Below are 20984 nucleotides of genomic sequence, written 5' to 3'. Positions count from 1 at the left end.
ATTATGCAAGTTCCAGCTGGTTTGCAGATAACATTATACATACTTGGGTAGAAGTCCTATGCTCCCCAAGAGAGCAGCTAGTGGGCCATAGGACACTGCAGAAGTGATGTTCCACCAGAAGAAGGGAGGCTTCCTGACAGGATAGCACATCTACCACCAGAGGTTCCCCTGATGTGGTGGCAGAAAGCTCTGCCACTGCTGTCCCAACCAGGCTGTGGTAGCCATAATGGAATGTACCTGGGTGGCGTTCCACAGGTTCCTAAAAACATTCCTTCCCCCAACACACACCTAAACTACACCAGCCCTGGGGCAGGGCGGGGCAGGCATAGATATTTCCTCAATGGGAGAGGAGAAGAAAGTAGAAACAGAAGAAACCGCCACGCCACATCCTGCCCACGCCACAATGAGCTGAGTCGGTTGCTGCACCACAGAATCTCCCCGCCACAGGATTGTGCTGCACATTTCACTTACACTAAAATGCGTATGAACATGGCAGCCGCTAACCTAGGGGTCAGCAGCTGATATATCCTTTCAGCCAAAGTCAGCCCCCAAAGTGATATCATGTGCTAAGTCCCCCCAATGGACAACTCTCCCCCCGCCCCCCACTATGGATTAGTAGCATCTGCTGCTACAGGACTTATGGCGGCCAACCATGGTGAGTGGAAACACGGGAGGTGGGTAAAAGTGGCCTTCTATCAAAACTAGTTAAAGACCAGGGCACAGGGCCTTGGTTAGCAGACATGTTCGATTTTTTTCTGCTATGCAGTCCTACAGTTTCCAGTGCAGCCCATTTTTAACTGTTGATTTCAATAAGCCTTGCAGCCAAGGAAATATGCTAACGGTAGCAACTAAGATTGTAATCCTAAACATGCATGGAAATAACCTGTACTGATATTAATGGCTGAAGTAATACAATCAGAGCTACTTAGACAATTTTTAGGAAGGCAGTAGCCAGTTAATTGAGGCATCATTTTATCCACACTTTGCACAAGTGATTTGCATGATGCATACGTGCATCATGTCAGAAAGAATCTTTTCATATGCCTGACATTGATATTGCTGTCACAGATTTACCCTCAATTTTCTTTGTAGCCATGAGGACTAGAAACCTAAACTTAAAAACGAAAAGAAAGTCAAGAGCTCTTTTAACATACAGCAGAAGGCAAAGAGTGCCTCTGATCTGCAAAATTTTGCCCCTATTCAAAGCCAGCCACACTTGTATAACAATGAGCACAATGGAGATCTTGCAGTATGGTCTGTCCTTTCAGTTCAGTGGAGATGGCTGATGTGTGTCTGTTCACAAAACCAATGCCTCCACTAAAAGGAACAGGCAGCCCTATGCACACAAAGATCCTGCATGAAAAACAGAAGAGAAAGTTACAGTTCTGAAGGGAGTAAATCCTATACACACGCATACACACTTGCATTTGCAAAATATTCTCAACATAAAATTTCTGTAACTTGTGCCGCTGTGGCTATCTAGATTTTCACTATGCACTGTCCTACAGTTTCTCAGATAGCCATACACCTGCAATTGAGGAGATGCTAAAGGCAAAACATCCTGAAGCTGCACCGACTAGGCAAACTAGCTATTACATAACTGAGTGTCTGCCCTGGATACATACCAGTAGAAACTTAGACAGATGTTAGACAACACCATCTCTGTACACACCCTACATCAGCTTTGCCAACATTCACTTACAAGCAAGCTACCATGATGAACTTTGCAGAGCTGTGTTTATATAACACTTCCACGAAGCACGTTGTATTAGAGATATCACAAAAGTGTTGCACAAGAGTGTGCTTTTTTGCACTTTCAAAACTATTACATAGAAGGCAATAATTTCATCTAAAGTCACAGAATTCGAGCTTTGAAATGTAATTACACCCTGTATGTGTATAAATGTGTGTGTGTGTGTGTGTGTGTGTGTGTAAAATTGAACTTTCTCACTTTGTACTAAGTACCACATTTAGCAAACTGCTTTGATAAGATTTGTTCAATGAAGCTCATTAAAAAATGTTCAGCATCCATAACTGGTTGTTTTTATACATGAAAGGATTTAAACAGCTACAGGAAACTCAAATAATCATTTACATTAACCCCTGAAATTCAAACCTCTGCTAAACATATTAGCTCAGATTAACTAACTAAACACATGAAAGTCAATCAGTATAAACTTATTAAGTAATAAAGGGATTTTCCTTTTTCTGTAAATCACTATTAGCAATGACATCTCGAGTCATTCTGTTTTCAAGTGCTAGGTTTTATGCTGTAAGATCCTCAAAATCATGATGGTTTTTGCATCTATTTTTTCATATGTAAGTGTAGAAATAAGTGCAGCGATTCACAATTAACACCAAAGTTTAACATGCATGATCTATGCCCACATCAAATTGGTGACTTGAGCCAACATTTATCACAGTATTCTATCATACCCTAACCTTCACCCATCCCAAGGTACTATTTATTTAAAATATTTATATGTGCCTTTCCTAAAACATTCATGGCAGCTAACAAAAACTGGAATATATAAATTCAGTACAGTATTTTGTTAACAGTTCCTACCTATTTAAATAATTCTTAGGAAAAGGTATATGCCCTTAAACCCTCCACTGAAAGTGAAAACAGATTATCACTTTTTCACATGACTGCTGCTTAAAACTTTCCACTTGGAAGTTCATCTGTAACACAGCCATATAGCAAACCAAGATACTGCCTATCAGCGAATTCCAGGCTTGAACCCAGGCCTAGAGTCAGCATGCAAAATCTTTGGGTAGTTTGGAGCCCTGGCACTAACCCACGGCCCACCACCAATGCCTGCCCTGGGCTCATCTTTTAAAAAAAGAAGTGTCCAGGTTTGGCACCGGGCAGCACCAAGCAATGGTGGGAGCCCCCATTCTAATTTCCTACAGTGCCAACCAAGTATTAATCCAGGGCAGGGTCATTTAAATGTATTTTATATTTTTATGTACTTCATAGAATGTATTTTAGTGGTTTTTAATTTTTGTGAACTACCTAGACAGCTTTGGCTATGGAGTGGTATAGAAATATAAATGAAATGAAAAATAGCGGCTCCCAGACATCCAGCACTGCTCAACCAGCACCCACCAGAACACAGCAAAGTAGGAGGAAGTCGCACCCCAAAGGACACGTTGCCAAGGGCCCCCTGAAACCTGGATCCAGCCCTGATTGAACCCAAAACTTTATGGGATGACAGGTCTTTGCCTAGTGAGCCCCAAGGCCCCAGATCCCTCTTCGTGGACAGAACAAAATGGGGCTGTGCATACAAGTCCTTTGAGATTTATATGAAACCTTTGGATCAGGCATAGGAGAATCTGGCTTTCTGCTCCTGCCTAATCAGTAGAGCAGTATCTTCTGCTGCTGCACTTCAGGTTCCAATTCAAGCTTCCAGCAATGGGCAGCAGGGACCAAAGGTCGAAACTCAGGTACACCCACCCACAGCCTGGCATTGACAGCCTTGCGGCTGAGTAATAACACTTGGTTCGCTCTGTACCTGGAGTCTAAGAACTACTAGTTGCCCAGAACAGGATGCGCATAATCAGCAATACACATTATCAGTTTTCACCCCAAGTTGTAAAACAAAATATATTCCTCCCACTCCCCAAGTTACATAGTAAACTACACGTCAAGGATGTTCAACGTGAAAGGCTAAGTTCTCAATATTTTTATACCACCTTTCAATAATATTGCCGTAGTGGTTTACAAAGAAAGGTATCACAAAACAAAAGACTGCAATGAAATCATAAATGCATGTACAGCATTTTCATATCACCTTCTTTGACGCAGCAGGTGCCCAGTTGCAGCTGGTAGACATCTTGCACTAAATTCCATCCACACTTCACGGAACAAGGTGTTCCCCAAGTTCAGTACAGCCACTGAGAAGTCCCTGTCACTTGCTGCCATCAACAGTGCCTGTACCTTAAATGGGACAGCCGGAAGACCTCTTCTCCTTATCTTAGGGCAGGGGTGAGGGACGTGTGGCCCTCCAGATGTTGGTGGACTGGAACTCCCATCAGCCCTAACCAACATAGCCAGACTTGAGAAATTATGGGAGCTGGAGTTGAGCTTTGGCTATTGGGATACATAGAAATGTAATGTAAGAATGAATGAACGAATGAATGAATGCAGTTCAACAATATCTGGAGGGCCACATGTTCCCCACCCCTGATCTTAGGAAGTAGAGAGCCAGATGTACAGGAAGAGCTAATCCTAGACGCAAGATGATTAAGGCTTTAAAAGGGAAATTGTTGAACTGTACCCAGAAGCAAATTGGTAGCTAGTGCATTCTACATACGTATTCTAGCATAGGAGCTACATGGTCTCATGGGCACACACCCAGTAACTTCCTTGCTGTTGCTTTCTAGACCAACTGCTTCTCCCGAAGATAATTCTTCAAAACGTAGCCCCGTGTCTAGAGCACATTAATGGAATCCAATCTTGATGTAACTAAGGCATGAGTTACCATAGCCAGGACTGACTTCCTCAGGAACAGGTGCTGCTGGAGCACCAGCCTAACTTGGCCAAAGGGCCCTCCTGGCCACTAGAGCCACAAGGTCTTCCAGACATAAAGCTGAATCCAGGCGCACCCACAAACTGTAAACGTGATTTCTCAAGAGGAGCACCACCCCATCCAAAATAGGGTGAGTCCTGATTCCAGAGTTTGTCTTCCTTCCGACCACAAGCACATCTGTCATGTCTTGATTGAACTTTAATTTGTATACCCTCATCTAGGCCACTACGGCCTTCAGGCACCAGTTCAAAACCCCAACAACTTCCTTGCTATTAAATGAAAAAGAGAAATAGAGTTGTGCATCATGCACATATTGATAACAACGCATTTCAAACCCTCTGATGTCTCCCAGTGCATCCATGTAGACGTTGAATAAGGGGGGGGGGAGGATCAATCCCCAAGGGACATATCAATGGCCAACGTGCTGAGCAGGAAATCCCCCGTCATCGCCTTCTGGAACTGACCACTGAGGAAGGACAAGAACCAGAGTGCCTCTCAATCCCATACTCTCCAAGCAGTCAAGAAAGATACCATGGTCGCTGCTATTGAGGTCCAGCAGAGCCAACAGAAACGTACTCCCCCATCTAATTTCCAGCACAGGTCATCAACTAAGGTGACCTATGTTGTTTCAGTCCCAAAATGAGCCTGAAGCCAGATTGAAATGGCTCTAGTAAATCAGGGTTTCTAAGATGAAACAGGAGCCAAGATGCCGCTACATGCTCAAGTACTTTGACCAAAAATGACAAATATGAGACTGGCTAGAAATGATCCAACACAGAAGAGTCCAGAGAGGGCTTCAATAGAGGTCTTACTTCAACAGAGGTCTTGCTACAACCATCTAAAGTCTGGATGGAATTAAACCCATCACTCCACTTGCCCATTTATCACTCTACTCACACTTTCGACCAAGCATCCTTTAGCGGTCTTAATCAACCAAGAATGGTAGGCATCAAAAGCACATGTGGCTGGTCTCACACTACCAAGGATCTTGCCCACATCTTCATGCTGTATGAATTGAAACCTATCCATCTCAAGAGGAAAACAGCCGCCAAGCCTATCCATCTCAACTGGTTGTAGGAGCTGCTAAAACCATGATATGCAGCCTTCACTAGGGTAGTTAGTAACAAGAAAACACCACCACAAAACAAAGGCAAAACATTGTACACTTCATAAACTATGTAAAAGCACACTGTCATTCCACAAGACACAGGATTTACATGTTTAACTACTTAAAGCCTAGATTTAATTTTTTTTTCCAAATTTTGTTTTTGAAATGTTCTATTCTGATCCAGAGTGGAACAGTAATCCAATATGGACATATATCACTATATTTAGAGCTGTGAAATGAGAATACCTTTAAAGGAATTTTATCTTGCAGGAATTTCTGCCCTTCATATGCACTGGTCAGGATGTACAGGGAACACCCTGCATACAACAGAACCTTTCCAGTCCCCATCCTGCTGCAGTTCCCACTACGGCCTCTTGCTACCCCCATTCTCTTCCTCAAAAGCCTACTCCTGACTGAGTCCTGAAGGTCAGTGGAACTTCTGGAAAGGGGTTTTATGCAACGTGAAGAGTTGCAATCGGAAAGGACTGAAATTCCACTCCCCTGACTTTGGCCCAGGGCACTTTGGAGCTCAGCCTTTGTTGTGCTCTTTACTTGAAAATAATTTTTAAGTGACTAATTCCAGTTAAGTGCCAGTTTGCAAGCACCCAGAACTAATTATCCTTTGGTTAAACAATAGAAAGTATTACTCTGGCATTTATACTCTTTCTACCAACTCTGTAAATAATTCATATTGCCATTTCCGTTGCTGCATGAACATCACATGCCAAACCATATCAAACATGATCACTGCCAATTTCTCCATACAGAGCAAGCCAAGTGCCGAAGTCAAAGCATCTTCAATATTTCAGAAGTGTTCTAGTGTCATTCTTAGACACAGTCTGAGTGTACAAAACTGGCCACCAAATAGCGAAAGAATTCCATTTTGAAACACTCCAAAAGGTTTTTAATAAGGCTTTCAGGGAAAATGCAGCTGTGAATGGTTCAATAGCACTGCCTCCCGTCCCTCTAAGAAGTTCAGCTAGACAGGCCTCTGAGCCCATCTAGCTGACCTACCTTGGTGCAGCAAGGATGGAGATGGAGAGGCCATCCCTCTGCCCTGCCCTCCACACTATCACCCCACCCCCCTCTTCACCTCTCTGAGGTCACTACTGTGATTTCAAAGGAGCAGCCATTGTGGTGCTTTCCACTGCAGCTTTGAGGAGGTTGGGGAGGGAGAACAGGTCAATGTCGAATTCCCCCCTCCCGAGGTTGTAAGAGTGCCTATAGCCTCAGGAGTGCGATTCCAACTCTCCCATAGGATTACGTCATGTGAAATACCTGAAACTAAAAAGGGGGTTAGGTGATGTCTTTCAGATAGTAGACAACACAACTAGGTACTTCAGCTATAATTGTGTGCAGCTAGAACCACCAATGTTACCTGGCACAGTACGGGCCACCAAACTGGCACAGCAGACATCTGGCAATAATGGCATCCTACTGCCATGCATATTTACTTGCAATAAGTCGGAGGATTTTAATACTTACTTCCAAGTAAGCATGCTAAGGATCAGTTCACAACTACACATGGCCTTTAGACAACCTCTCCAAGCCACCCCTGGTCAGGGATTGCATGGAGAATGATTGCGTATGAATTCATTCTCCACTCCACAAGTTAACTTCCTCTGCAAAGGGTGCCACTATATTGTATCCATTTAGACCCTGTTCACATAATATACTTTTCTATGCACCTCCTGTACTCAGGCCCAGTCAGGAGGTAGAACATAGAGGCGGTTCACATGTGTAAAGTAGCCCCAAGACTGCAGTCTGAAACACACTTACAGCTGGTATCCAGGCACCCAGGCCAACATCAAGGTTGGCCACCTTGTTGTTCAGTCGTTCAGTCGTGTCCGACTCTTCGTGACTCCATGGACCATAGCACGCCAGGCCTTCCTGTCCTCCGCTCTCTCCCGGAGTGTGCTCAAGTTCATATTCATTGCATCGGTGATGCTATCTAGCCATCTCATCCTCTGCCGTCCCCTTCTCCTTTTGTCTTCAGTCCTTCCCAGCATCAGGGTCTTTTCCAGAGAGTTTTCTCTTCGCATTAGGTGGCCAAAATATTTGAGCTTCAGCTTCAGTATCTGTCCTTCCAATGAGCACTCTGGGTTGATTTCCTTTAGGATTGACTGAGTGGACCTCCTTGCAGTCCAGGGGACTCGTAAGAGTCTTCTCCAGCACCACAGTTCGAAAGCATCCATTCTTCGGCACGCAGCCTTCTGAGGGCCAAATCCCAGCAGGGGCCCACTGGGAAGAGTTGATCCTCCTCCTCCACAACACGGCATCCTGCTTGTTCAGCTGCTTCTCACTGGCCCAGACAAGGTGATGGTGAGAAAAATGCTACTGCTTGCTTGCTCCCTGCTTGTCGAGCAAGCAAGTCGTAGCAATGCTGAAAAAAAGGGTGAGGAGCAACAGCAGCTGGTGACAAGGGTGGCAAGAAGGAAGAGTCACTGACGGAACCCATTGGGAGTGCCTTTACCAAGGGCCCCCAAAAAACTGGAGCCAGCACTGATAGGCACTACTTGATCGCTCATCACTTGATTAATTGGATGGCGCCCCGTAAACAGGTGAACTCTTTTGGAAAGCATTGACTGAGTTTATGTTAGAGGATGTGAAAGCTGTGTCTATGGTGTCTAACCTGCAACAGCCAATGAGCAATGGGTACAACCAATGAGTGATGCAAACACATGTGAACCACGTCTTACTCATGAATAAGTACCACTGAAATAAGTATTACCGCCAGGTAGACGTCACACAGAAATGTTCTGCAAGCCAACCGCTGAGCATGGCGAGTCATTTTACAAGTACTGGCTTGCCACACAGATTAATCTGAAGGATCACCTTATCGTACATGTTCCGGCCCAGACAGCAGCTAGACGGCCATACGATATGCTGTTTTCTGAGAAAACAGGCGCCAAGGTCGGTTCCCGGAAAACTGACCTCGCCCCACGTCCATGCTGCTTCACAGGCAGCACGGAGAAGCCCCATGCTCTGCGCTCGGAAGAGGAGTGCGGAGCGGCTGAAAAGGGGTAGGGCTGGGAACGTTCCGGGGCAGGGAGAGCAGATATGCCTGTATGACACATCTTATGTGTCATACAGCAGCCTCCTCTGCGGCTCGGCCCCCCTGTGGCTAGACAGCCGAAATCAGCTGTCTAGAAGAAATAGCAGGGCAGGAGAGGCACAGAGGGAACGATCCCCTCTGTGCTTCTCCTGCCTTGCTTTAGCTAGGCAGTCGCCTCCGAGTTCAGAGATAGCCATCTATCTAGATAGGACTGCGCCCTAAGACAGTCTTCAGAAGCTCTTCTCTGGGTTCCATTGCCCACAGTGGTAGGAGCCCCCCTTGGAAATGTTCTTTTCAAGAGAGACGCGCCTGGCATTGTATACATTGTCTTCATTGTATACATTTAGGGTAAAATCCAACAGAAGTCCTACTTAGAGTATAGAGTAACCCATTTGAAATGAATGGGGCTTAAGTTAGCTATGAAAAACTAAACCCCACTCATTTTAATGGGTCTACTCTATGTAGGATTTACATTGATTTTACCCTTAGACACCAGGTTTAGTATCTTCTTTTTTAAGCAGGCATTTACTCTTTCATCTATTGCTCCGATTATTAATTTTACTACTGGCTCCTTAGTGTTTTAATATTTATACTGTATTATTTTAATACTTTTACCGTTTTGTTATTTTTATTGTTTCAGTTTTATGATAGTAAACCACCCCAAGGGCATTTGCTAGTTGGGTGGTATATGAATCTAATTAATAAAGTCGCCCATCATGTTGTCTGTCTCCATGCTGCTGCCAAATACCCAGGGTAATAGGATAAGGTGGCACTGAGAGAAATCCATGTGGAGGGTGCTGATCCGTAGGGCAAACTAGTATACTCACTGCATGCAACAGCCTCAGTGAGGGACAATTCCCGGCAACCCCACATTCTGGAAGTAAAGGAAGCTTCTCCCAACAGAGGTATTTAAGATCAGGTGGTAGCGCAGATAGAACAAGGGTGATGGAAGATGGCAGGACTTGAAATAAGGAAAGATCAAACCCACAGCTGAGGTTTCATGTAATTAACTTTTCCCTAGATAGACCTAAACTAACAACTTCAGTTTATGAAAAGAAAGGCTGTAGACCAAAAATAAATGCCACGATTTTGGTCTAGAAGATATAAAGGAAGCATGACCACAATGTCATTTATAGACATGCTTTGGGAAGTACTACACCCACTGCAATTTATGTAACATCAACATTATACTAGAAATATTATTGGGTGGTACACAATCTTTTTTATCAAACTCCTTTGCTTAAAAACAAAACAAAACTACTGGAAGATCCTCTGAAATAGAGTTGTCAAAATGTCTTATTTTTGCAATGTTGCATCTAAGGGCATCCCAAATGCTTGTAATTCCACAAAATGCTTTAGTCCTCATCTTTGGCAGGAATAAGGGCTAGGTAAACGTAACTGTAATCTACGCACATCCATCCCTTACAACCTTTGCTTTTGCCTTACTCCACTTCTGTTGCTAACCTTAGATTGGAAGGTCCTCGGGGCAGGAATCTATCTGTCTTTTGCTCATATTACCCTGTAAAGTTCCATGTGCACAGATGGTACTGAGTAAACATCAGAAAACAAGAAGAGTCATCCCACAATCAGCATGTGGCTTTTTATTTCTACGCTTTTAAGGCGGCACCCTTACTTCATGCTTTACAATCAGGCTTACACACTTGCACACACCTTTATTTTTCTCTAGACACTTTTAGAGCCAATGTCTGATTGCTTTCCATTCTAGGGTCCCTTAATAACCACCTCCTCTATTTGAAAATGCTGCATTACACATTTAACTATCTGGAAGAGTTGAAAGTGGACTTGGTGAAAGAGGGCTGGAAAGAAAAGGAAACAAGAAAAATGAAATTTTAGACTGATTCAGGCAGTCTTTTCCCAGATATCTAGTGGCAGAGCAACTCGTTTGTGCGTGGTGGTAAATGAAGACGCATTAAAAGTAAAATCAAAATCTAACCTGAATAAATGGCAGCACTTTTCCTTTAATTTAGGCAAATCCAGTCTAAGACAGGAATCTTTTTTTCACTGCATCTCTGCTCCAGCCCTGATCAGTTTTTCCAAGGGTTTAGAGGGGAGGAAGAATGAGGCTTACATCCTCCCCGTTTCCTCCTCCATGTATCAAATGATGGATTCCCCTCTTGGCTGCTAACTAGATCAAATGTTGGATGAGAAAACCCAACCGAGTGCCACATTCTGTGTAGGCATCCTTTTCGGCTGGCAAAAGTGAGTGGACTTTTTCTGCTGGGAGCTTCCAATAATCCTCCATTTGGCTGGAAGAGAGGACTGCAGCAAGTGGGGAATAAATTATGCAATTCAACTGCCACAAAGTGCAATTGTGTGGGAGAAAGGGGGGGGGGAGATGGTCTGGGATTACTATTCTGTATTTGTCTTAACATTTACTACATTTGCCTGTCGCCCCTTTTCCAATGCTTCCTCGACACACACAAAAGGTCATCCTCTCTTATTCATCAAGAAACTCCTACAAGTGGCTTCCCCAACTGCATTCTGCAGCAGTCTGCACAGAAGCCGAATTCCACACACCAGCCTGCAGCCTCTAAATGGAATAACGCAGGAGTGTATTTGTAATGCAAAAATACAAACCCAGAAAATTGTGTCCCTATCCAAGAATTTAACCCCCATCCCATAAATGGCTCCCGCTCCCAAATCCAAACACAGACCCTGGATGGCTACACCAGTTCCTACTTTAACCATTCCTCTCTAAAGTTTGAATGGGAGTTGCAAGCGGCAATATTCAATGTCAAATATTATCCTTCCACGTTTACCAATCCTTAAATATATGCACAGCCTTAAATTGACACAGAACTTCCAATACTTTTTTAAAGAATACAATTTACTCTGAGTTCACACATACCAAAAGCCAATAAATCCGTGTTGCACTATAAGAAAGTGCAAAATAACTTTCATAACTTTCTCCAATCCTGTCCGAAAAGCTACACACACTGCGGGGGGGGGGGGGGCCGCTGTGGAAAATGAGCTCAACGCTGGCACCAGAACAATACTTTCCCATAGAAACAGAGACATATATTTAATTCTTAGTAACTCCACTCAAGTTTCACCTTTCATTTCCTCCAGCGACTTAAAAAAAAGTTTGATTTAAATTTGTACTGTAAATTGCCTGCAGATTTATCTGCATTTGGCCTCATTTTCTTTTTTGCAAAAAAAAAAAAATGTAAACCAGCTCATGCATAGGCTTTCCAACATCCTTTATCTGTCCTGACTGTGCAAAAGGCAAAAAGAGCTCAGTAATCCCAGCAGAAGAATGCAAATAATGTCAATGCACAGCTGAACTGCAAGCCCTGCCTTACAGGAACTGTGTGTGTGTGCGCGCGCGCGAGTGTGTGTCTGCAAAAAAAAAAAAAACCACATACTAAACAGGAAATGCAACTGAGAGCTATTCAAAGCCTCAAACTTCAAAATGCAATTGCATCCCGAAAATTGCATGCATGCAATTCCAAAATGCATGGAGGACTTTTTGCATATCTGCAAGAAACACAAGTCGGAGCCTTACCTCTCTGCTGAGACATTTTCCCCTCTGCTTTGATGGGGGAGGGGAACACAAAAGACTTTGCCTTCTCTCTTCTGTAGCTAGTTTTGCAACAAAGATGCAAACTGCAAGCGCTCAATCTTCATGCAACTGGAGTTTTTCTTACTTCCTGCAGCAGATCTCCTTGCAGAAGAAGGAACTGCAATTGCACACCTTGCAAAACAGATTGCAAAGTGGGCTTTAACCCCCTATTGCAATGGCAAGGAAGGCTCTGCTGCACCTACATGATGGGCCAGGTCTGGCAGCTAAAAGCTCCAAACTTGGATCCGAGTGTCTTAGTGCGCAGACGTCCTTTCTACGACCAGTGCGTTGCTTTCTGGGTAATGTAGTTCCTCCGAATCGTCCATCGGGGGCTTCTCTAAAGAGAATCTGTTCGATGCTCGAGGAGGGGAGGATCAAGATATGCGGAGGAGCCATCGACTTGGAGGCGATTGATGTGGGGAGACCGCAGATTCCAGTGAAAATGTAAGCAGGGAATGGAAACGGCAGCTCATAACGTTGTGTTCTGTGATGCAAGGGCTGCAGAGAAGCATTGGCTAGCTGAGCTAGTATGTAAGCACGTTGCAAGACTTCATGTCTGTCTATTGGCAGTTTCATAACAGCATATGCATTGCCATGCTGGACGAGAAAAACGGGAAATCGTCTAGTACTCTATGCAGTCTGGCACTCTGGCTCCAGCACCGGCGAATCCCCCCCGCATGGCAATTCAAGCAAAGGGTACTTGGTAATCATTATTCCTCCCTCTGCCAGCCCCTGGTAATCAGGAGTGTGTTGCAACTAAACGTGGAGCGCAGATTGTGGCCATTGGACCGATTCGCCTTTCATTTGCCTTATCCTTTAAAAAAAAAATGCAAGACACAGTTAACAATATAAAATTAGAGATTTCTTACTTCCCGTTAAATATATTCCTACCATCTAAACTGAGACAACCCATAATGATTTTCATGATATGCTATACATTTGGGGAAACCAATTGTACTTGTAGATTGTACCATTCTGTCTTTAATATAATGCATTACATTTAACACACAGTTTAAAGGTGCAATCCTATGCATGTTTAGACAGAAAAAAGTCCTACAACTACAGCCCTACTCCTACAGAGGACATTAGTTATTGGGCAGATTAGCAATGTATTAAAGGCACAATCCTATGCATGTTTGGACAGAAAAAAGCCCTACAACCCATCATTCTCCAGCCAGCCATGCTTTGAGTTGTAGGGCTTTCTCTGTCTAAACATGCATAAGATTGTGCCCTAAAAGACTATTAAAAACAACCAGGATTTGTTAATGCAGTGTTAAATTAAAGGGAGGTATTTGATTTCTAGTCCATTGCTGTTTTAATTTTATTTGCTGTGGTTCATGAATTAAGTATCAGTGTGATCTCAGCTTGTGTCCCCATTTGTTTTATATAGCCTAAGGGTCCAATCCTACACATGGGGAGGGAGCAATACTATGGCCGCTAGACAGTGGCTAGATGGCCATAGGATATCTGGTTTTCCGGGAACTGACCTCGGAGCCCACACAGAACAGCCCTGTGCTCCTCACTCGCAGGAGGAGCGCGGAGCGGCCGAAATGGGGCGTTCCTGGAGGTCGTTCTGGGGCGGAGAGGGCAGAAATGCCTGTACGACACATCCAATGTGTCATACAGCAGCCTCCTCCCCCACTCTGCCCTCCCACAGCTAGACAGCCTCAATCGGCTGTCTAGCCAAAAATGCAGGGCAGCAGAAGCACAAAGGGACCGATCCCCGCCATGCTTCTCTTGCCCTGCATTGGATAGGCAGTCGCCTCCGGGCTGCCTATCTGAATAGGACTGCGCCTTTGGATAGAAAAAAAAAGTCCTACAACTCCCAGCATTCCCCAGTCAGCTAGGAGTTGTAGGATTTTTTTCTATCTAAATATGCGTAGGATTGCACCCTAAGGGAGCAATCCTATGGCTGCTAGTCAGCAGCTAGAAAGCCACAGAATACGTTGGGTTCTGAGAACAAACCTTCCCCCCCACCCACGCTGCCTCGCAGGCAGCTCAGAACGGCTCCGCGCTCGAAAGAGGAGCACGAAGTGGCAAAAGCAGGGCGTTCCTGGGGGTGTTCTGGGGCGAGGAAGGCGGAAATGCCGGTACAACGCATCCTATGTGTCATCCGGCAGCCACTTTCCCCACTCCGCCTTCCTGCCGCTAGACAGCTGAAATCAGCTATCTAGCTGCAAATGCAGGGCGGCTGAAGCGCGGAGGGGGACGATCCCCTCTGCGCTGCTCCTGCCTTGGATAGGCAGTCGCCTCTGAGTTCGGAGGTGGATCCCAATCCCGATAGGATTACACCCTAAGAGATCCATTGGAACCTTTATTACTGTCACTTAAAATGTTACTTCAGTCACATAGGAAGTTTCCAGCTCTTGAAAGATACAATTCCAGTACCTTGGAAAGACCCAGAGGCAGAGCCCAGAAGACTGAGGTGTGGAACCTTGACCTCATAGGATCAGGGGCAGAGCATAGTGAGGCAGGGGTGGGGTTTTGTTTCTGGGGCACAGCAGTAAAGGAGAGGAGCGCACCCAGGGATGGAATTGGTGCATCCAGGGACGGAGACCACAGTAAGGAAGCAGCACCTATGGATGGAGTGCACTGCTAAAACTGGCTGGGAATTATGGGAGTTGCAATTCAACACATCTGGCAGGCACCAGGTTGGGGAAGACCGAACTAAGGTAAACAATTGTGTGTGCCACCAGCATCAGGCCAACACACATATCAACTTTGTCACAAGCACAAAGCAAAAGCTCTCAAGTTCATGAGCAGAGAACCCAACTGCTGACTTCCATCTCAAATTACATGTTAACACAGATCTGTGCAGCATATAATTAAGATATTTATTTAGAAGATATCGTAGAAAACATTGGAACTGTCTTTAGTTTGAACGGCAATTAGTGAATTTATGGCAGAGAACTCAAAACGAGAGCCAAAACAGATCACTCAAGGAAGTGAGCCAAACCACAGAGTACAAATCAAACCACAGATCATGTGAATCCACAAAGTGAACTTAAGACCAATACAAAGCACATCACTTAAGAAAGTGAGCCAACATCATCACAGACTCAAGTCACAGCATGCATTATATAGACAATGAATGAGGCACCTAGAAAACTTGTATCGATTGCACACTTCATCCCATACACTCACTCAAACACCCTCTCGGCTCTCGCACCCTCTCAGGCAGATACACATTCGCTTTCCTACAGCCTCTCTCACACACACACGAAATAACAGATGCATACTCGCCCCCTGGCTGCTCCTGTGGTGGTATGGTTAGGACGTTTCTCTCTGGAGCAGGAGAGTCCTGCTGCTGCTTTCTTTTTCCACCCAAAATTATGGTTGCTACTAGCAGAACATTAGAAAAGTAGCTTTTGCCTTGGAGAGGAGGTACCTCAACATCTTTTGGCATTAGACATTGAACTCAACTTTCCTGTTTCTCATTGTATTGCTCTTTTCCACTGAGCTATCTACCAGCAAGGTCCCGGTGCTCCTCGTGGTAGTGCCTGTTCGTCCTTGCTGCCACCCTCCTTAGGCTGGCCCAATGCATTTTGCTGCTTGACACTAAGAACAAGATGGCGCCACCATGCGCAAAAGCTGATTGGAGTGGCAGAGGAATTTGTCTTCAACACGGATAAGGGGGGCATCATCCTCCCCTGCACCTGAAGGAAGCAGGCTAACTAGGGGGAGGTCACATGGTACACAGGTCTCTCTTCCAACACTTTGCTGCCATCTCCCAATATCTGTCACGTGGGGCACCCTTCACCTTGCCTAATGGTAGGGCCAGCTCTGCCTCCTCCCCTCGCCCTCCCAATGCATAGATGAGTTCCATTCCATTGAAAATCAATGGAACATACTGTACCTGTGACTAAGTCTGGATCTAACCCCAGACTTATAAACTTAAAAGCACAATCCTATGCACGTTTAGACAGAAAAAAACCTATAATTCCCAGCATGCCCCAGTCAGCCAGTTGCAGGACTTTTTTCTGTCTAATCATGCACAGGATTGCATCCAAGGAGATTTTTAGCTAAGGGTGCAATCCTAACTAGATAGGCGGCTGCCTCCGACCTCAGAGGTGACCACCTATCCAAAGCAAGGCAGGAGAAGCACGGGGGGATCGTTCCCTCTGTGCCTCTCCTGCCTTGCCCCTTTTCAGTCACTCCGCACGCTTCCGAGCACAGAGGACAGGGCTTCTCCGCACTGCCTCCGAGGCAGCGTGGACAAGGGGGGTGGTCAGTTTTCTGCGAACTGACCTTGGAGCGCAAGCTCTGAGGTCGCTTCCTGGAAATGAGCATATCCTACGGCCCTCTAGACAGTGTCTAGTGGCCAAAGCAATTGTCATGAATATGCATGGCAGTTTCTAAATATTCGTCTGATGTCAAATCAAAAGGAAAATTCCTTTAAAATATTTTATTTCTGATGTGAGACTGCCATTTAAAATAAGAAGAATGTTTAGCTCTTTTAGTTCAAATTGTTGGTTCTGTAAACAGATAAATGTGGACATTTGTTTATTCATTTGCAGTATTTTTCCTCCACACCTCAGCCAAAAAGATTCCTGAAGCAGCTTAGATATAATCAGTAAGACAACACTGTCGCTGCCAGCAGGACTGCAGTCTAAAAATACATGACACACAAGGAAAAGGACATGGGGAGGGAAGAGGAAAAAAGCAAGTCTTTCAGCAGGACTGGTAGAATGACCCCCCCGCCTTCCCATTCTCATCTCCCTCAGTACAGCCTACTGCTACATATGGTGGAGTTATATAAAACTATCAGGAGAAATACTGTTAGTATACTAGGATATTACTGTTTATGAACCAGTATGAACCAAGGATGCTGTTGTTAGAACATTGTAATCAATAAATAAAAAAGTCCACCCAAATTTGGTTAATAACCTTCTAGTTACAGTACATATACACACTGTACAGTGCTGGGGGAAAAACAGGCATTGTGGACTCCAGACAATTGAGTAAGAAGAATATGACGAACAATGGTAATAGCTGGCACATTTTAAAAGACTTGGAAAATAGACATTCCTCACTTTTGGAACAATGGAGACTGTTTATCATTTACGGGAATGGAGTAAAATCTTTTGAGAAGCTTAAGTATTGGCTACCCAGCAGCCTTTCCCAAACCAATACTCTCCAGATGTGTTGACTACAGTTCCCATCTTCCCCAGCCAGCAGCCAGGAGAGCTGTGATAATGGGAGTTGTAGTCCAACACATCTAGAAGGCTCCGGCTGAGGGAGGCTGGCTACTGTATAAGGTAATGTCCTGCCTGGAATTATGTGCTTGCCTTTCTTCCTTCCTTTCTGTTATTATCTCTCTGTCTCTCTCATTGCTTTCTTTTCTTATTATTTTATGACTTTTTAAACATATAAAACTTGACAAAAAATATAAATTCAAAATCATTTTAGATTATATCTATGAGACTTTTATTTGGTCCCAGTATCTTTCACTTTGCACATCTTTGCATTTGGAATAAAGAATGTCTATATGTGCCTGTTGGTGTGGAATAACTACTCCTTTTGTCATGCTTTACTTTATCATTTATGTAGCACCATCCATGTGCATGGTGGTTTATAAAGTGCAAGAGGACACATCCCTGCCCTGAGGGGCTTACAGTCTAAAACTGACACAATGAGACAACAGTGGAAGGGGAGGAAAATGAAGGCAGGAATAAAGAGGGGAAGCGTATACGTCATGTCAGTCATCTTAGGGCAGGAATGGGGATTTGTGGTCCTCCAGATGTTGTTGGACTGCAGCTCCCATCATCCCTCACCATTGGCTATGCTGGATAGGACTGATGGGAGTTTTATTCCACCAGCATTTGCAGGCCCACACATTCCCAACCCTTGTCTTAGGGACTAAAGCAGCTCAGCCCAGAATGTGCAATCTATTTGTGGGCAAGTGGCCTGGAGGTTGTTCTTTGGTGTGAGAGACCTGACTTGGGTTCTAGGCCTGCTGATTTGACCAGTTTCTTTTGCTGCCCTTTCCCATTCAAAATTATGGTTTCCAGCAGAACAGGACTCATAATCTGATGTTGCTGTATTGCAGCTAATTGTAGGCAGTGAGGAGAGAGGTCAGAATCTCCTAGGAGGCAGGAGTGAAGTCCGAGTCATTTACCCACTGATCCCCTGGTCGCCTGCTATGACAGCCTAGTCTGGTCTCATCCTTCCAATTGCAAAATATTTATTTACCTGAGACCTAGGGTTGTGCAGTGATTACAAGTATGAGATTAAAGCTGGGAAGCAGGGCTGGTGTCAAGAATAGACAAAGTTGGGCATATGCCATGGGCCCATTCCCCAGCGGGGGCCCACTGACAAGAGTTGCTCCTCCTCTTCACCATTGCAAGCTGCTTATTCACCTGCCTCTCACTCTGGCCCAGACAACAGCAGTAGTGAGAAGGAGGAGCAGAAGACGCCCCTGTCTCCTTGCTCACTGGCTGTTCGTCCATCAAGCAAGCAAGTGGTAGTAATGGTGAGAGAGAGGATGAGGAGCAATAGCAGCTGGTGACAATGGCCATGAGAAGGCAGATTCACTGAGGGAGGGGCCCATCTTGGCCAAGGGCCTTTACAAACCTGGAGCTGGCACTGTGCCAAATTTAACAACCTATTTACTTTCAACCATTCGGGGGAGGCGAGGTGAAAAGAAACTGCACCCGAAAATTGTGGGAAGGGGTTAAATTTCGGAGAAATTTCTCTGAGTGGAAGGTTTCAGTTGTTAGCTTACTGGAAGGAGGTGACGGGGGCGGGGTGTTCTTTCTTTTACCGTTTTCCCCCATTCTGTCCTTGTAGCCTTTCCGGCTGCTTGAGCTTCTTGGAAAGCCCCCTGGATGACTTAGCCAAGACTCCCTCCCTTGGGGCTTTCCAGTGCTGCTACATGCTGAGTGCCTGAAGGCATTTTGGTGTATTTTGTTTTCGCTTTATTGTTATTAAAAGTCCCTTTAACAACAACAACAAATGTTCTCCCAGCTTTTGGGCACTGAGTAGGCAGCAGCATTGGAAAGCCCCAAGGGAGGGAGTCCTGGCAAAATCCTTCAGGGGGTTTTCCAAGAAGCTCAAGCAGCCGGAGAGGCTGTGAGGACAGAACAGGGGGGAAATGATGAAAGAAAGAGCACCCACCGCCACCTCCTCCTCACAGTAAGGTAAGAATTGAAGCTCTGCAACCAGAGAAATTTCTCCGAAATTCTCAACATCCCAACAAAAGAGGCAGAAAAACAACTGCAGGGAAGTGAAGAGGTTGAGAAAGGGCAGGTCAGGTTTCAGCACAGCACTAGCTTGTACTGCTGGGATGTTTGTTGGTCAAATCTTGCCACAATCATGAACAAAGTAACCATAAGCGAACAAGTACTTTTTCAGCTTTTCTTCCCCCACCTGCAAAATGGATATAATGATAGTGCCCTGTTTTACAGGAAACACAACATGGCTGCCCCTCTGGAAGCCATCTTACAGGGTTATTGTAGGGATTGTTGAAAAGTGCTTTGAAATCTGATGGCTTTGTGCCCTACTTTACAGAGCACAATCCTCTGTTTGAAGGGCTGTCAGGGGACATTCCTCTATTTGAAAGTGTCCTCTATTTGAAGTCCAAGCCCAGTGTAAAGATACAGAACATAAGGAGAGAGAGCAGGGAAGGGCCTTGAAATTGCCCATCAGTGGTTAGCACCTGGACCGCAGAACGAGCAGACACACTGGTCACTAGTCTTCTCCACTGTGCTGAGATGCCTTGTAGTTCTATTTAATTTTTAGTAATTATTTCTACATCTGCATCTATACCTAGAAATTAACGTATGGTGTTAGATTTCCAATTCACTTTTTTGTTGTTATGTTTCTAATTTTTTAGCAATGTAAGTGGCCACTCTACTTTGAACCTCCAGAGAGCTGTATACGTGCTAAGTTTCAGGGGGTGTCAAATGTAGCTGTGTTTTTTCTTTCAGGTCCTCTACTAGGAGAGGGACCATAGCTCAGCTCCTTGCATGCAGAAGGTTCCAAGTTCAGCCTCTGGCATCTCCTGTTTAATAAATGCCAGAGACTGCAGTGTTTTAACAATAATTCTTTAACTGCCTACAAACTAGAAAACAAGTCCTAACCAACTCACTGATGCAATCTTCTCTTCTGCTTCAGTCCTCTACTTTTCATATCAGTTTTCCATATAAAGCATTGTCTTTCAGTCTCTGTTGAGGATCATAGAATAGTAGGGTTGGAAGGGGCCTACAAGGCCATCGAGTCCAACCCCCTGCTCAATGCAGGAATCCAAGTCAGAGCATCCCTGACAAATGGCTGTCCAGCCTCGTCTTGAAGGCCTCCAGTGTGGGAGAGCCCACCACCTCCCTAGGTCATTGGCTCCATTGTTGTATTGCACTAACAGTCAGGACGTTTTTCCTGATGTTCAGCCGGAATCTGGCTTCCTGTAACTTGAGCCCATTATTCCGTGTCCTGCACTCTGGGATGATCAAGAAGAGATCCTGGCCTTCCTCTCTGGGACAACCTTTCAAGTACTTGAAGAGTGCTATCATATCTCCCCTCAGTCTTCTCTTCTCAAGGCTAAACATGCCCAGTTCTTTCAGTCTCTCTTCATAGAGCTTTGTTTCCAGTCCGCTGATCATCTTTGTTGCCCTCCTCCGAACCCTTTCCAGTTTGTCTGCATCCTTCTTAAAGTGTGGTGCCCAGAACTGGACACAGTACTCCAGATGAGTACTCCTAACCAGTGCTGAC

The 20984-nt window shown here is 44.9% G+C and overlaps 1 protein-coding gene across 5 annotated transcripts in view; it reads right to left on the bottom strand.

Moving 5' to 3' along the window:
* The window catches only part of MAP2K6 (mitogen-activated protein kinase kinase 6), a 157618-nt gene extending 145093 nt beyond the window's left edge, over positions 1–12525 (bottom strand). For 2 of the 5 annotated variants that reach the window (XM_084837540.1, XM_084837542.1), the window contains exon 1: positions 12222–12525. In XM_084837540.1, coding sequence (XP_084693666.1) covers positions 12222–12237 — 16 coding nt within the window. In that variant the 5' untranslated portion in view covers positions 12238–12525. Of the gene's footprint in view, positions 1–10649; positions 10965–12221 lie in introns of those variants that run through there. The other 3 variants (XM_084837541.1, XM_084837543.1, XM_084837545.1) reach the window with 3 other exon arrangements.
* Between the last annotated feature and the right edge of the window lie 8459 nt (positions 12526–20984).

Source organism: Heloderma suspectum, chromosome 2, assembly GCF_057233095.1.
Source record: "Heloderma suspectum isolate Gila_16-S chromosome 2, 16-S_ref, whole genome shotgun sequence".
Taxonomy (NCBI): domain Eukaryota; kingdom Metazoa; phylum Chordata; class Lepidosauria; order Squamata; family Helodermatidae; genus Heloderma; species Heloderma suspectum.
This window is presented reverse-complemented; position numbering and strand designations above follow the sequence as displayed.